Source organism: Camelina sativa, chromosome 12 (assembly GCF_000633955.1).
Source record: "Camelina sativa cultivar DH55 chromosome 12, Cs, whole genome shotgun sequence".
Lineage (NCBI taxonomy): Eukaryota > Viridiplantae > Streptophyta > Magnoliopsida > Brassicales > Brassicaceae > Camelina > Camelina sativa.
The window spans coordinates 13,179,120-13,195,429 of NC_025696.1; the positions used below are offsets into that span (position 1 = coordinate 13,179,120).

The 16,310-nt window shown below is 32.8% G+C and overlaps 4 protein-coding genes across 4 annotated transcripts in view; 1 reads left to right on the top strand and 3 right to left on the bottom strand.

Annotated features, from left to right (window-relative positions):
• LOC104731549 (F-box/kelch-repeat protein At4g19930-like) lies at positions 234–1,603 on the bottom strand. Its single transcript, XM_010450974.2, has 2 exons — positions 1,588–1,603; positions 234–1,513 (listed from the first exon to the last, which is right to left on the bottom strand). Exons 1-2 carry the CDS (start codon positions 1,601–1,603, stop codon positions 234–236), a joined length of 1,296 nt encoding a protein of 431 aa, XP_010449276.2.
• Positions 6,076–7,803, top strand: LOC104731550 (aspartic proteinase A3). The gene is made up of 5 exons (XM_010450975.1): positions 6,076–6,493; positions 6,579–7,084; positions 7,179–7,310; positions 7,394–7,461; positions 7,541–7,803. Exons 1-5 carry the CDS (start codon positions 6,148–6,150, stop codon positions 7,635–7,637), a joined length of 1,149 nt encoding a protein of 382 aa, XP_010449277.1. The 5' UTR covers positions 6,076–6,147; the 3' UTR covers positions 7,638–7,803.
• Positions 8,450–9,725, bottom strand: LOC104731551 (F-box protein At1g69090-like). The gene has a single exon (XM_010450976.2). The coding sequence runs from the start codon at positions 9,703–9,705 to the stop codon at positions 8,554–8,556; it is 1,152 nt and encodes a 383-aa protein (XP_010449278.1). The 5' UTR covers positions 9,706–9,725; the 3' UTR covers positions 8,450–8,553.
• Positions 11,670–16,310, bottom strand: part of LOC109127935 — a 7,238-nt gene continuing 2,597 nt past the window's right edge. Inside the window, exons 3-8 of the mRNA XM_019233548.1 lie at positions 15,629–16,291; positions 15,457–15,562; positions 14,737–14,883; positions 14,394–14,661; positions 12,200–13,908; positions 11,670–12,130 (exon numbers count right to left, since the gene is read on the bottom strand). Coding sequence (XP_019089093.1) covers positions 11,670–12,130; positions 12,200–13,908; positions 14,394–14,661; positions 14,737–14,883; positions 15,457–15,562; positions 15,629–16,291 — 3,354 coding nt within the window. The remainder of the gene's footprint in view (positions 12,131–12,199; positions 13,909–14,393; positions 14,662–14,736; positions 14,884–15,456; positions 15,563–15,628; positions 16,292–16,310) is intronic.

Sequence of the window (16,310 nt, forward strand, 5' to 3'; positions counted from 1 at the left end):
TTCCACCATAGGAAGTCAATGAATGCCTGGTCAACAGTTTCTGGTTAATGAAAATCTCACATCCTGTTTTTTTCTCTGAAATTGTTTACTTGAAGATGTCTTTATCTTAAAGAAATAACCAAGAAAGAAATTGTCAAAAGAAAAAAAAAATTGTCTTTCGTTAATTTATTAAAAACCTAAATAAAGTGTTTCGGAAAAAACAAAATTAAACAAAATATTGAAGCTTGATGAACTTACAGATACATGAAGTTCTCAACATCGTCTAATCCAACAACATCCCAAACAGTAGTTTGATACGGTGTTTCTTTGATTTCAACTTTTCTCATCAGATTCTTTTGTAGATCATAGAGAAAAAAGTATAAAAGAGATGTATCATGAGATTCCACGATAACCTGGTCGGTTTGAGTATAGTTTTTATTTTGAGGTACCAATATAACCTCATTGTTTCTAGTTGTACCTTCTACCCTCAAACTAATGCTATTGACTATATCCATTTGAGAAGGATGCACCACCAAAGTCTTCTTCGACCACATATTTTTCTCTCCATCTTCCATAACCCATAGGTTCATCGTACCTTCCCTTCCAAGACCGAAATGGTCTAAGAGAGCTACTCTTCCATAGTATTCTATCGGATCAGATTTAAACCAACGGATATCTTTAGGTGCTTGAAGCATACTGATTTCTTCAGAACTAAAGTCGAAACTCACAAGCATAGGATCAAGCACCCGTATCCAAGCGACGTAATGCATACACCCATTGGTATTTAATATTCCTGTTATAGGAAGATGAGGAGATGGGCATGCAATTTTTCTCCATCGACTTGATTCATTTCCTTCTAGTATGAAGACCCAATACTCTGTCAGCCACATTCTGAGCTCTCCAAATCCCTCACCAGGTCTTGCAACTATGCAAACCACTTTATATTGATCATGAACGGGATCGTGTCCGATACAATACATGATCCTTTTATTCATGTGGTCTTCAACTAAGATGTTGGATTCTTCTATGTCGGGTAAGACAACAAGTTGTTTAGTGGTGGTGTTGTATATTTGCACACCTGGCTCTTTTACAAAACACATCAAGCCGCGAAACACATGAGAGAAGTAGTAGCCTTTCATCGCTGGGATGGTCAAATCTTGGTCAATTACAAAGGAAGACATAGTAGTAGTAATGTCAGAGCTAGGAGAAAACGACGAAGATAGTAATTTAGTTTTGCGATCGCTATTTTCCAAGAAGCTCAAAGTCACGTATAGACGTGGTGCGGATGATGTAACCCTTATCAAACGATTGGTGAAAGTTCGGGAACAAATCAAGGATGACCAGACCTTTGAAACGGATTTGAACCTCATAAGGGATTTAGCAGGAAGTCTCGCGAGAATCTCTATCACGAGATCAAAAGGAATCTCCGGCATTAGTTTGTGGCTCTTGCACATGTCTCTTCTTCTTCTTCTTTTTATTACCATCGATTTCCTCTTCATTCTTTTACTCTCTCTCGCTAGATGATGACGGCAGGCTAAGTCGATAGAATATTACATAATATTCCCCAATAAAACTTTGGTAGCGTCACGCCGTCACACTTATATAAACCCTTGATAAACCCCATTCCTTAGATCATTATCGAAAAAGAAATTTTTTTATTATTTTTTTTTGTTATGTGGAAAATATACAATTTATATCCCTCTAGCCACTTTCTATTTTCCTTTTAATGATCATCTTAATAATGAATAGATCGAGTGATGTCCATCATAATAATGAATTTATCATCTTAATAAAATATGCCGGTTAAATATTAAATATTAAAAATGAATAGACCGAGAGATGTATGAAAAAAAATTTAAAATCGTGTTTGCATGTTTGCCTTCCTCATTGGCCATTTCAACGACTGCTTGTTAGTTGTTACGAAAGGAAAGAGCCAAAAAATAAGACTTCAATTGAAACGCTGCACTTTGTTGTTTGGTTTGTCTCGTGTAAACACAACGTTCTTGGGTCTTTAAAGTGAAATGGGCGTTTCATCACATTTATAAAATTTATCAAGTACTCAGAAAATTAACGTGTCCATTTTATCAGCATTTCATGCAAAGACTTATCGCAAATCCATGTCACCTAACTTAAAATTAATTTCAATTTAACAAATTACTTACACTTAGCTCTAACAGGTCAACATCCATAAATCTTAATTATGTTTTATTCCTATTTGTATGAACTAAAATTTCATCCCCAAAAGCCAAAATCTTCAATTGTAGGGACAACACTATTGGTTGTAGAAGATTCAAGTAAAACTAAGTAGTTGTGTACTTGTGTTTGCAAGAGGCGGTGAAGATCTATGATCGACGTAGGGAAGGGAAACTCGTGTTGATCCATGTCTTCTATAGGTTTTGAAGATTCAGGGAATAAGTGATCCTTGCTGAGAACTTGATGAGAAATATGAATTTCATCTGCAGTTTTTTTGCCAACTAAGTATTTTTCATTTTTAAACAAATTTAAAATCACAAACCATTGAACTCGTGTTGATCCACAATAATTCAGTTTTTCTGCCAATGAAATATATCCACAACTATTTCCACAATTACGAAAAATATACAGTTCTAGAATAATTTTGTTTTACAAGTTTTTAACAATTCCTACATACTTATAAGATTCCTATATTTTTTTATCAAATCTTATTTTAAAAATCTTATTCATTTATTTAATATAAGTGTATATTAATAATTTAATTTTAGATCTCATTATTCTACAAAATATTTATAATTAACAGAAATTAGTAAATAATTGTACTCCGTGACTTTTTTTTACGAGTTTATGTTCTATAAAAATTTATTTTATAAGTTATATTATTATGAGACTATACAATATTGATCAAGGTCATTTTTTGTATCTAAATTATTAATGAAGACGGACAAATGCGCTACCAAGTGAAGAAAAAGAAAAAGAAGAAGAATCTAATATCCATAGTTTTAATGTGTTCGTTCTGTTTCACTAAAACTAGTTTTCTAACTTTTAATTTGTCTCATGAAGTTAAATTTTGTGAACTTTTTGTATCTTATATCAATCAAGGTCAGCAATGTAATAAACCTAATGACGAATATTGAATTACAGTATCAGTTCATAATTATTGGAAAGTATATTGCGAGGAAAATGATGGCTAAAGAAATCCGCTTTTTGATTCAGTTTGCCAAGCTAATATATATATATATATAAAATTTTGCAAACGGATGTGGTACATAAACTTTTCATGCGGCCTCTGACTCTTTAGTGCACGAGAAAGAAGGCAAAGGAAAATGATAAAATAGTGGGAAAATGCCTTTTTCTACTCGTTGAAACTCAAGTCGCAGAAAAGTCAAAAAAAAGTTTTACGTAAACTACATAAGGAATATATATGTCTGTGTCAGTCAACATCTTAAAGTCATACCAGCCTCTATGTTACTCTTGCTGGAGTTTTGAAATCAGGCCACTATGTGACAGTGATACGTTTATTTTTGTTAAGCTTTTTTATCTTCTTCTTCTTGTTTCTACTAAGTTCGCTTCATATTCTCTTTGCAAATAAAACCTCTAAACTTATTACTTATCTATATTTTTCCTTTAAGTCTGAAAGAATTTTTTGATCACTTATTCTCTTGTATGCCAACCAATCAAAATGTAATATTACTTAAAAGTTATTATGTAAGACAGTAAGAGAGTTATGACGTTTTGGGTTTCATCGAGTGAAGGTAGATCCTACCATCTTTTTATATGTTTTTTGGTTGTTTGTGAGTTGGTTTATGTGTGAAATATCAACAATTACCAATTTACATCCTTGTTCACTGAATTGTAGTATTTTCTTTTTTAAAAGCAAATAGGAAAAACGAAATTGAATTATAGATTTTGATTATATATACTAATCCTTGCTGCTTTTTCGTGATATTGTGGTACTTAATTAAGTTGAATGATCGATTTTTTTAGGTGGCATATTTTTATTTTATTTTTAAGTTATGAGAAATTGTTACTTGTATTCAACATCATGAAAAAGTAAACTTGACAAAAAAAAAATAATGAAAAAATAAAGCTAAATTTTTAAAATAAAATTCCTAAATGTAAAACCATTTATGAATACAAGACATAAATGTTTATTTTTGTTGTTGATTGACAACTTTCCAAACTATTCAACACATATATATTACGTCCTTTTTTGCAAACAAGATTATTATTAACGTGCTTATAGTTATTATATATACATATATATTATATATATATATATATACGTGTACCTAATTGTTGGCATGATAACTACAATAAACATGCTCATTTGTTTTTGTTTGGGGATTAAATTATATGTACGTTATATCTTATATATCTTATATAACATGAGAAGGTTTTTCTAACTTTGCTTGCCAATACAACACTTGGCGCTCTATATTTGTGACACATGTCTTTCTTACTAATTTTGAAGTAAACAACTTTTTATATACTTCATTTTATTTATATCTTATATGGTGTTTACTATTACAAAAATAAATTTACAATGTAAATTTATTATTTTAAATAAATTTACATTGTTACAAAAATATATTTCTTCAAACTTTTAGTTTTAACATATAATATATTTCCTAATGAAAGCATATACCATATAACCTAATTAAAACAAAAAAAAAGTTTTTCTACTTTTAAAATAAAAATTGAAGCCAAATTAATTTATGATAGACTAATTTAAAAATAGAAAATATGTTCTAATATATTTAAATTATCACATTGTATTCAATAATCATACATATTGTAAAGACACAACTCAGATAAAATTAAATTATACTTAATATTCTATAAGTTACAGTTTGACTGTCTTTAAAACGCATGTACTAAAAGAAAATAAAAATAACATAATTGTTTAATCACCCCATGAAATAATAGAAAACTATAGTTTCACAAAATAATTTAATGGTATTTATATTATTTATTTTAAAGTTATTAGAAAATAGAGATAATATATAATCTAAAAAATATTAAATTTGACACACTTTTCTTTCATTAATTTTTTACAAATTTTAATGCGAGATATAGTATAAGATATTTCATAAATTTTTATGACATGAGCCATATTTTAATATGCGTTATTCCAAAAAAAATATATTAAGGGTGATTACAAGATTAGAGAGTAAATACTAGAGTATATGATAAATCGTGAATACACTTATTAGTTATTCAAAATAATCATTGGTGATTCTTCTGTTACCTTTTAAAAACATTAATATATTAAAGCTTTGGAAAAGATGTAGGGTAAGATGAAATTTATCTAGAAATATTTTGTAAACTATTTTCAATACTCAATTTTCGTTTTGAATGTCTGATAGATGGTCTCGACACAAACCTCATGTGTGCTAAGAATATCTCCAATATATATTCTATTTTTTACTCTAAAATAGAGTATAATTTTTTTCAGTGTATAGAAAATAGAGTTAGTATCAAAAAGTATTGTTGCATATAGAGTAATCCTACCATTTACTCTATTTTAGAGTAAGATATAGAGTAGGCTTAGAGCAAATGTTACTCTATAACAGAGTATTGACTTTAAAATAGAGTAGGATTGGAGATGCTCTAAGAACCTAACAATTTATCACAAAACAATAAATCCAAAACAACAAAACTTTGAGGGATTTAATTACTTCAGTCCAAAAAAATTCCGATATGTTTTGTTTATTTTATTTTGCGTCCAAACATTATGAACCAGGTATAAAGGAACACATATTAAACAATTTTTAAAAAATCATATTAAAAAATCTAATTCAAAAATATATTTATAAATTTAAGATATATCATAATTAATAAAAATAAAATTAAATATATCTCGCGCATCGCACGAGCCTATTTCTAGTTAATAATAAAAGTTGTGTACATATACGCATATAACAGGTCGTGTGTTTATGTGTATTTTTTTTGTCAACATATTAAGAAATTCTTTAACAAACAAAAAGAAACATATTAAGAGATAAATTTATTTTTAAGATTGTAATTTAACAAAATGCCGTGAATCAATCAAGTAGATAAGAGATGGTTCCCAACAAGTATGAAACACGTCAACAAAAACTTATAAATATCACTATTTTCTTCTTCTTTTCATTATTCTTTTCTGTTTCTTCTCTGCTTCTCTCCAATACTGTTAAGTCTTGGAAAAAAAAGATGAGCTTTTCCTTAACAAAGATGAAAACTTTCTTTTCTTTTCTCACTATATCAATTTTGGTGATAAATCCAACATGTGGTGGATCACAAATATCGAATGGCACCATAAGTGTCGCACTGAAAAGAATAAAAATGAATAGTGGCGGTAATAGAATCGAGGGTCTACGAAACTTTCACGACATAATATTTTATGGCGATATCAGTCTGGGAGATCCAACTCAAACATTCAAGGTCGTATTCGACACTGGAAGTTCGGACTTGTGGGTTCCCTCTAAGGAGTGGCCTAAATGTAGATATCCACGTGCCAGGTTTAATGCCAAGGCATCTAAAACATACATGGGGAGCGGTAATTCTACTACTCGCGTTTTGCTTTTCAACTCTCTTACATATACATATACTTTCATTCTAACTATAAGTCTCTTATTTTATAGGAGGAAATCTTGTATCTCTTCAATATAATGAACATGAGGTAAAAGGTACTATAGCCCGAGAAAATGTTATGGTTGGTGGTATCAAACTAGAGCGTCAAGATTTCATAGAGGCGACCAAATGTGATTCGTTTTTTAAAGATGTGGTGTTTGACGGCATTATGGGTTTAGGCTTTCCATCTCTTGCTGTCACTGGTACTGTGACCGTGTGGGAAAATATGGTGAACAAAAAGTTGATTAACAAACGTATGTTTTCTATATGGCTGAGGTCATACCATGGAGATGGAAAACATGATGATCCAAATGGTGGACAGATCGTGTTTGGCGGATTTGATCCCCAACACTTCAAGGGCAAACATACATATGTTCCAGTAGTGAAGAGTGGTGAACTGAGTTACTGGTTGATAAAAATGAGTAGGATTATAATTGGCAAAACAGAAACCAATCACTGTACCGCACAGTGCACAGTCATAGTTGACTCCGGGAATACAGATATTCTAGGTCCAGCGGTAAGAGAATTAGTAAGTTATAATTAAATTGTTTCATGTAGTTTTATGTTTTATTATATTATTATTTTTATTTTTTTGTATTTGTAATGTTTAGATAACTATCAATGCGATCAATGAAGAAATTGGAGTACACAAAACAGGAAGAATTGCTTGCTCCAAGGTCGATAAGTTGCCCACTGTCTCTTTCACTATTGGAGGAAAGCGTTTTCCTCTCAGTCCAAGAGACGTACGATCAGGTTTCTCAATCTTTTGAATTGTTCCATTTTTCACTAATTTCTTGACATGTTTTCTTTATTTTTCTTCCTTAAGTACATAGCAGAAGATAGTACGGGAGCTAGAACAGAATGCTACAGTCGTTTCATGGTATCTAGTCGCTGGTAAGTTTAAGTTTTGAGGTTCTTGGTACTACATTTTTCTAATTCTATAAACTAAAATAGTCATTGGATTTGGATGTAGGGTTTTGGGTGAAGCTTTCATGCGGCCATACCACACTGTTTTCGACTATCAAGATATGAAAAATCCAAAAGTCGGATTCGCTATAGCCGCAGCATAGAGAAGAGAAAAAAACAAAAAAGAGAAGAGCCAAGTTCAGTATAATTTGGTTTGTTGTTCCCTTGATAAAACTGGAGATGATGATTAAGTTATATATAGTTTAACAATATATAAACAATATATACTGTTGTTTTAGACACAAAATGTAAGCACTATTACCAAAATGTATCAAATAACTTGGTAGCGAAAGAAAAAAAAATATATATTTAAATTAAAGGTTGATAAACTTAATATATAATTCACCAGTATTGCTTCGTACTATACAATTCAATAAAGTATATATTTTCCGACAAACTAATGGAGAAAGAAAAAAAAAACTGTTTTCAAGGGGATGATGTTGGAAAACACGGGATCGTAATCCTATTACTCCCAAGTTGTTAGCTTACGTGCTGAGAATTGACTGCACGCGCTCCTTAGTGTTAGTTCCCCTATAAAAGAAGAGAACTTGGTTTCGTGTAGATGTGTCTCGTATTCTCTCTTCTCGCCATTGTACTCAAACTTGTTATCAGCATATAAAATCGTGGCTCACCTCCTTTCACCTGATCTTTAATATTATTGTTCTTTTGACGATATAGAGCACCCGTCATCACATCAGAAATTCAGAACCCTTACTATACATAGAATGATTGTTGGGAACACAATAAACACCAAAATGTTCATGTTCGTAACATTCTTCTTGGCTTGATACTCAAGTAATATTTATTGTTACTAATTAAAGACTTGAGTTAAGTTGGTACAGATAAACTCATCGAATTGAAGAAAATATTGTTATAACACAGAAATTATCGGTGGAAATAATCTTGAACTCGACAATATTACAAAATATTTATCACAAAAAAATTGAAAGAAAAACATAGTATTCATTTATTTAAGTAAAGAGACACAAACAAGATAAACATATACTAGATAAAAATAAATTATTCACGTTTAAAACTTGGAAAGAACCAACGTGCACTAATGAATGGAAGGGAGGAAAAAAGAAATTTATGTGGTCGTTCTACCTTCTTTGAATCGAGATTGTAGATGAAGATATTGTTTTCTTGATATTTCTCTTCAGAAAGATTACCATTAAAGTAGATGGAATTTCTAGTGATTCCTTCCAAATCCTTAGCAAGCACTGTAATACCTAAATCCAAAAGAATTGTCTCATCTTTCAAAGAAACGATTTTGTCCCATTTGGTCTTCTTGGATGAATCCATCTTGTAGATTTGAAAGGTCCATTTTTTGGACCTAAGCGGACGTTGGCTCTTAACAAATAACACATCTCCTCGTACAGTGACTACTATATTATACCTTATGGTAGGCAAATATGGGAGACCCCGTGATCCAAGAGGTCTTATGCCACCTACTGATCTTGGTAGGCATTCACGTACGCTAATTTTGAAAATTTCCAAAGGAATTTCTCCAGAGAAATCGTGAATACAGAGTTTAAAATAGTTGAAACAAAAAAGCTTGTGATCTTTGTATACCATTTTAAAACACTCGTCAATACCTAACAAATGCGGAATTATTTTCCATGAGTTATCTCCTCTCTTGAAAGAAACCGCATTTTCTTCACCAAACATTCCTATAATTAAGTAATCTTGGGTTTTCTCGTCTACCCATAATACCGGAGAGGTGATCCCATATTCAAAACTCGGTAGATTGATCCGTTCCAATGTTAAAAGATGTAAGATATAGAACTTATATTGAGGGACATCCTTGATGTAACCTCGATCGTCTAGCATGAGAAGCCAGCTTCTACAAGTCGCCACACAAAAGCTCTTCCCAAAGTCGTCGCCAAGATCTTGAGTTTTGTATTGTTTTTCTTTTTCTTCAGGATTGAACAAGATACCGTAGTTTTTGTCCTTTGGGAAGAGAATCATCCAAGGGATCTGATTATTTGGCTCAGAGATTTTCGAAGCTGATCGCCATGATGAACAAACAGTTTTGGCTCGTTCAAAATCCGCAAATCCAAGGCGTTCGAAAACCAATCGGAGGAGATCTAGTGGAAGCTGGGACCAGCAATGGAGATTTCTTTTTGAACCTGATCGAGTGGTTTCAGTAGCAGAGACGGCATGAGAGGCCATCCTCTGGATCTTATTTTTCTTTTTTCATTCTCGGAGATAGAGAGAGAGATTTTATAAAGAGACTTCTTACGAAAGAATATCTTATATAATATGAGAAAGTTTTTCTAACTTTGCTTGCCAATACGACACTTGGCGCTTTATATTTGTGACACATGTCTTTCTCTCTAATCTTAAAGTAAACATCTTTTTATATACTTCATTTTATTTATATCTTATATGGTGTTTACTTTAAAAATAATAAATTTCACAATCTTACAAAAATATATTTCTTCCAACTTTTAGTTTTAACATATAATATACTTCCTAATGAAAGCATATACCATATAACCTAATTAAAACAAAAAAAAAAGTTTTTCTACTTTTAAAATAAAAATGGAAGCCAAATTAATTTATGATAGACTAATTTAAAAATATAAAATATGTTCTAATATATTTAAATGATCACATTGTATTCAATAATCATATATATTGTATTAAAGACACAACTCAGATAAAATTAAATTATATTTAATATTCTATAAGTTACAGTTTGACTGTCTTTAAAACGCATATGTACTAAAAGAAAATAAAAATAACATAATTGCTTAATCACCCCATAAAATAATAGAAAACTATAGTTTCACAAAATAATTTAGTGATAATGCTAGATCTTAGCTACGTATTCTCTAAATTTTATACATTAGAAAAATCAATACAAACTCAATTGATCTCTCTAACGTATCGATAGCCTCAAACAGAGAGATAGAGATACCCATTAATGGTGGCTCTATGGTCTAGCGATTCTCTCTGAAAAAGGTGAAAACCTTTATTTGTCAACTCCTTTAAGGTCAGCTTTTAATAGAGTTTGAGAGCAAAGAGGTTTCGCGAAATGATTTTCTCTGTATTATTTAATCGTAACAAACTGTACATGTATGTATTATATACAGTAAACCAACCTAAACCGATTCCTAATAAACCGGAAATCAATCTAATAAACTTAACCAATATATACAATCTAATACCTTCCCTCAAGATGGAGACGAGTAGATATTGAGGACTCCCATTTTGCCAATATTTGCATTGAAGAGAGCCGGAGGTAAAGCTTTTGTTAGAATATCAGCAAGCTGGTTATCCGTGCGAACAAACATGGTCTTCAGAACACCATCTTCAATCGCCTCTCTGACCTTGTGACAATCAAATTCTATATGCTTTGTCCGTTCATGATAAACTGAGTTACTCGCTATGTGGATAGCAGCCTCGTTATCACAATACAAATAAGCTGGAAGAGAGAAAGGTAGCCTGAGTGATTTCAAGATATATGTAAACCACAACAACTCCTTGGTAATCACANGGAAGCCAAATTAATTTATGATAGACTAATTTAAAAATATAAAATATGTTCTAATATATTTAAATGATCACATTGTATTCAATAATCATATATATTGTATTAAAGACACAACTCAGATAAAATTAAATTATATTTAATATTCTATAAGTTACAGTTTGACTGTCTTTAAAACGCATATGTACTAAAAGAAAATAAAAATAACATAATTGCTTAATCACCCCATAAAATAATAGAAAACTATAGTTTCACAAAATAATTTAGTGATAATGCTAGATCTTAGCTACGTATTCTCTAAATTTTATACATTAGAAAAATCAATACAAACTCAATTGATCTCTCTAACGTATCGATAGCCTCAAACAGAGAGATAGAGATACCCATTAATGGTGGCTCTATGGTCTAGCGATTCTCTCTGAAAAAGGTGAAAACCTTTATTTGTCAACTCCTTTAAGGTCAGCTTTTAATAGAGTTTGAGAGCAAAAGAGGTTTCGCGAAATGATTTTCTCTGTATTATTTAATCGTAACAAACTGTACATGTATGTATTATATACAGTAAACCAACCTAAACCGATTCCTAATAAACCGGAAATCAATCTAATAAACTTAACCAATATATACAATCTAATACCCTCCCTCAAGATGGAGACGAGTAGATATTGAGGACTCCCATTTTGCCAATATTTGCATTGAAGAGAGCCGGAGGTAAAGCTTTTGTTAGAATATCAGCAAGCTGGTTATCCGTGCGAACAAACATGGTCTTCAGAACACCATCTTCAATCGCCTCTCTGACCTTGTGACAATCAAATTCTATATGCTTTGTCCGTTCATGATAAACTGAGTTACTCGCTATGTGGATAGCAGCCTCGTTATCACAATACAAATAAGCTGGAAGAGAGAAAGGTAGCCTGAGTGATTTCAAGATATATGTAAACCACAACAACTCCTTGGTAATCACACTCATGGCTCGATATTCAGATTCTGCAGAGCTCATCGAGACCATGTCTTGTTTCTTGGACCTCCAAGAGACCAATGAATGACCTATGAAAATAGCAAAGCCAGTAACAGAACGCCTACTATCAGGGCAAGCTCCCCAATCTGCATCAGAGAATCCTCAAAGCGAGAAATCATCATCTTTCCCATAAAATAAGCCTTGTCCAATGGTACCCTTCAAGTAACGAAGTACCTTATGTGCAGCTTGAAGATGAAACTTCCACGGAGCAGAGGAATACTGTGCAAGCTTAGAAACTGAAAAAGTGATGTCTAGCCTGGTGATAGTCAGATACTGAAGTTTTCCAATCAATCTACGATACTGCTTTGTATCCGTTAAAAGTGCAAGTGTAGAATCAGAAGGATGGGCAGGTTCAACGTCATATTCATCATCACCTTCTTTGACTGGAGGAACCTTTTTCTTCTTTCTTCTAGAGAAACTGGTCAATGACATCTGCTGATCTGGTTTCATGGGAACATCAGATGGTTTACAATCCGAAAAACCAGTAGTCTCCAACAGGTCAAGAACGTATTTCCTCTGAGTAAGACAAATTCCTTCATCATTTCTTGCAATCTCAATGCCAAGAAAGTATTTAGGTGTACCAAGATCTCGAAGCTGGAAGACCAAACTCAGTTGATCTCGTAAAGTATAAGCTAAGGCAGAATCCATAGTTGCAATGAGGATGTCATCGACGTATACCAAGACAACTAAGAACTGACCATTGTCTTCTTTCATGAAAAGAGTATGATCACCATGGCATGTGTCGAATCCAAATCCCACAAGAGTAGTCTTGAACTTCAAAAACCACTGTCTCGACGCTTGTTTGAGACCATAGATAGATTTATGCAACCTACAAACCGCATTAGGAGAGAAAACTTCACCTTGTAACTCAGCATAGCCTGGGGGTAGTTTCATGTAGATTTCCTCATCGAGGTCACCATTCAAGAATGCATTAGAGATATCTAATTGATGTAGAAACCATTGCATCTTGGGTGCGAGAGAAAAGATCATTTTTACCGTTGCCATCTTTGCAACTGGAGAAAAAGTATCAGTGAAATCAATTCCCTCTCGTTGAGTATATCCCTTCGCCACCAGTCTAGCCTTGTGTCTCTCAATACTGCCATCTGCGTGATATTTGATCGTGAATACCCATTTGCAACCTACAGCCACCTTACCATCAGGTAAATCGCAAACACTCAAAGTCTTGGTCCTTATAAAAGCACCAATCTCCTTTCTTGCAGCATCAACCCATACCTTGTCCAGCCTAGCTTCTGAAATTTTTTTAGGTATTTTCGACTTTGCAATAGCATTAATAAAAGCACAGAAAGGCTGAGATACGTATGAATAAGAAATATAGTTTGTAAGTGGATATGGAGAAGTATTAGTTTTAGTAAGAGTATTATTATTATAACAATGAAAATCCTGCAAATGGGAAGGCAGTTTTCTCTGCCTAGTTGGTTTAAGTTCAGAAGGAACAGAAACCATGGATGATGACTCGTCAAGATGATGAGGAGCATCGGAAGATGTTTGCACTAAAGGCAATTGATCATCTGTGATTTGTGCAGGGAGAGTAATATGAGGAAAGAAATTCTTTACATCATCCGAGATATTAGATGATGCAAAAGGGAAGATATCCTCATAGAAAATGACATGTCTAGAAATTGAAACTGAGTATGTCTCTATATCTAATAGCTTGTAACCTTTAAAACCTGAGGGGTAACCTAAAAAAACACAAGCTTTAGCTCTAGGATCAAACTTAGTTCTAGACTTGGGAGATGTAGAACAGTAACACAGACAACCAAAGGCCTTAAGACTATTATAATCTGGAGTAGTGGAGGTTAAACGCTCAAAAGGTGTCTTATTGCCTATAACTGGTGAAGGTAATCTATTAATGAGAAAAACAGCAGTAAGAACACAATCCCCCCAATACTCTATAGGAACTCCTGATTGAAACATAAGGGCCCTAGCTACATTCAACAAATGTTGATGCTTTCTTTCTACTACAGAGTTTTGTTCAGGTGTTTCAGGACATGAATGAAAAGCTTTAATTCCATTTTTCAAATACAAGTCATTAAATTTCAATTCATGAGCATTATCAGATCTTACAGAACAAACTTTAGAGTTGTATTGAGTTTCAACCAATTTAAGAAAACCATGAAAAACATGTAAGACATCAGACTTTTGTTTTAACATATAAAGCCAAGTAGCATGACTGAAATCATCAACAATGGTTAAAAAATAACGAAAACCATCAACAGTTGGAACAGAAAAAGGACCCCATGTATCAATGTGAATTAATTCAAAAGGCTTTTCTTTCATATGATTCAATGATTTAAAAGGTAAATGTTTTTGTTTAGCCAAATGACAAACATGACAATGACTTTTATCTTTATNGAAACCATGGATGATGACTCGTCAAGATGATGAGGAGCATCGGAAGATGTTTGCACTAAAGGCAATTGATCATCTGTGATTTGTGCAGGGAGAGTAATATGAGGAAAGAAATTCTTTACATCATCCGAGATATTAGATGATGCAAAAGGGAAGATATCCTCATAGAAAATGACATGTCTAGAAATTGAAACTGAGTATGTCTCTATATCTAATAGCTTGTAACCTTTAAAACCTGAGGGGTAACCTAAAAAAACACAAGCTTTAGCTCTAGGATCAAACTTAGTTCTAGACTTGGGAGATGTAGAACAGTAACACAGACAACCAAAGGCCTTAAGACTATTATAATCTGGAGTAGTGGAGGTTAAACGCTCAAAAGGTGTCTTATTGCCTATAACTGGTGAAGGTAATCTATTAATGAGAAAAACAGCAGTAAGAACACAATCCCCCCAATACTCTATAGGAACTCCTGATTGAAACATAAGGGCCCTAGCTACATTCAACAAATGTTGATGCTTTCTTTCTACTACAGAGTTTTGTTCAGGTGTTTCAGGACATGAATGAAAAGCTTTAATTCCATTTTTCAAATACAAGTCATTAAATTTCAATTCATGAGCATTATCAGATCTTACAGAACAAACTTTAGAGTTGTATTGAGTTTCAACCAATTTAAGAAAACCATGAAAAACATGTAAGACATCAGACTTTTGTTTTAACATATAAAGCCAAGTAGCATGACTGAAATCATCAACAATGGTTAAAAAATAACGAAAACCATCAACAGTTGGAACAGAAAAAGGACCCCATGTATCAATGTGAATTAATTCAAAAGGCTTTTCTTTCATATGATTCAATGATTTAAAAGGTAAATGTTTTTGTTTAGCCAAATGACAAACATGACAATGACTTTTATCTTTATTTATCTTAGATTTTGGTAACAACAGTATTTCAGATAAAGCTTCTATTTTAGCTATAGACGGATGTCCTAACCTTTTGTGCCATACATCAGAGTTATTTGTAGAAACAGAGCAAACTGACTTACCTTGAAATGCAGAACAAGACATATTAACCAGAGATTTATCCTGACTCAAGACATAAAGGTTCGCAACTTGACTACCTTTCCCAATCATTAGGTCCTGAGTAAGAGCCTGTATCATGCATTCATCGGAAGTAAAGCTTACTTTAGAATTCAGAGATTTAGTTATAACACTGACACTTAACAAATTGAATTTAAACTCAGGTATATGCAACACATTATGAAGAGACAATGAATCCGTAAGTTGAATGTAGCCAGTACCATCTATCTTAACTGTTTGACCATTAGGCAATCTAACAAAGGTTTTATCTAAGGGTTTATAATGTCTATAAAGGTTTCTCTCATGAGTGACATGATGACTAGCTCCTGAATCTATAACCCAAGCTCTAAAAGACAACTCAGTTTCATGAGGTATAGAGGAAGTTAACATGTCATAGAAAGTCAAATCATATAAAGAGAGAAATGTACCAGATATCTGTGAGATAGTTGGTACGGAAGTAGAAGTCGAAGCTATGGCTTTCTCAGGGCATGAAGTGACGCTTGAAGACTGAAGCTTAGTACTCAAATAAGAGATCATTTGTTGGAGCTGTTCTTTTGACAAGTCATCATTCACATTCTCCTTAAGTTGATCCTTACTCTCCTCTATCTGACCAGCACTAGCAAGATTCGTGCTTCCCACATAATTGTTCTTCTTTGCCCTTGGATGTCCAGGAGGATAACCATGTAATTTGTAACACGTATCCGCAACATGTCCAATGCGAGAACAGTGAGAACACTTTGGTTTCTGGAAATTACCTTGAGCTAGCAAAATTGAATTCTGATCCGGGATCACAGCTTGAGACTGGAAAGCAACAGGGTTT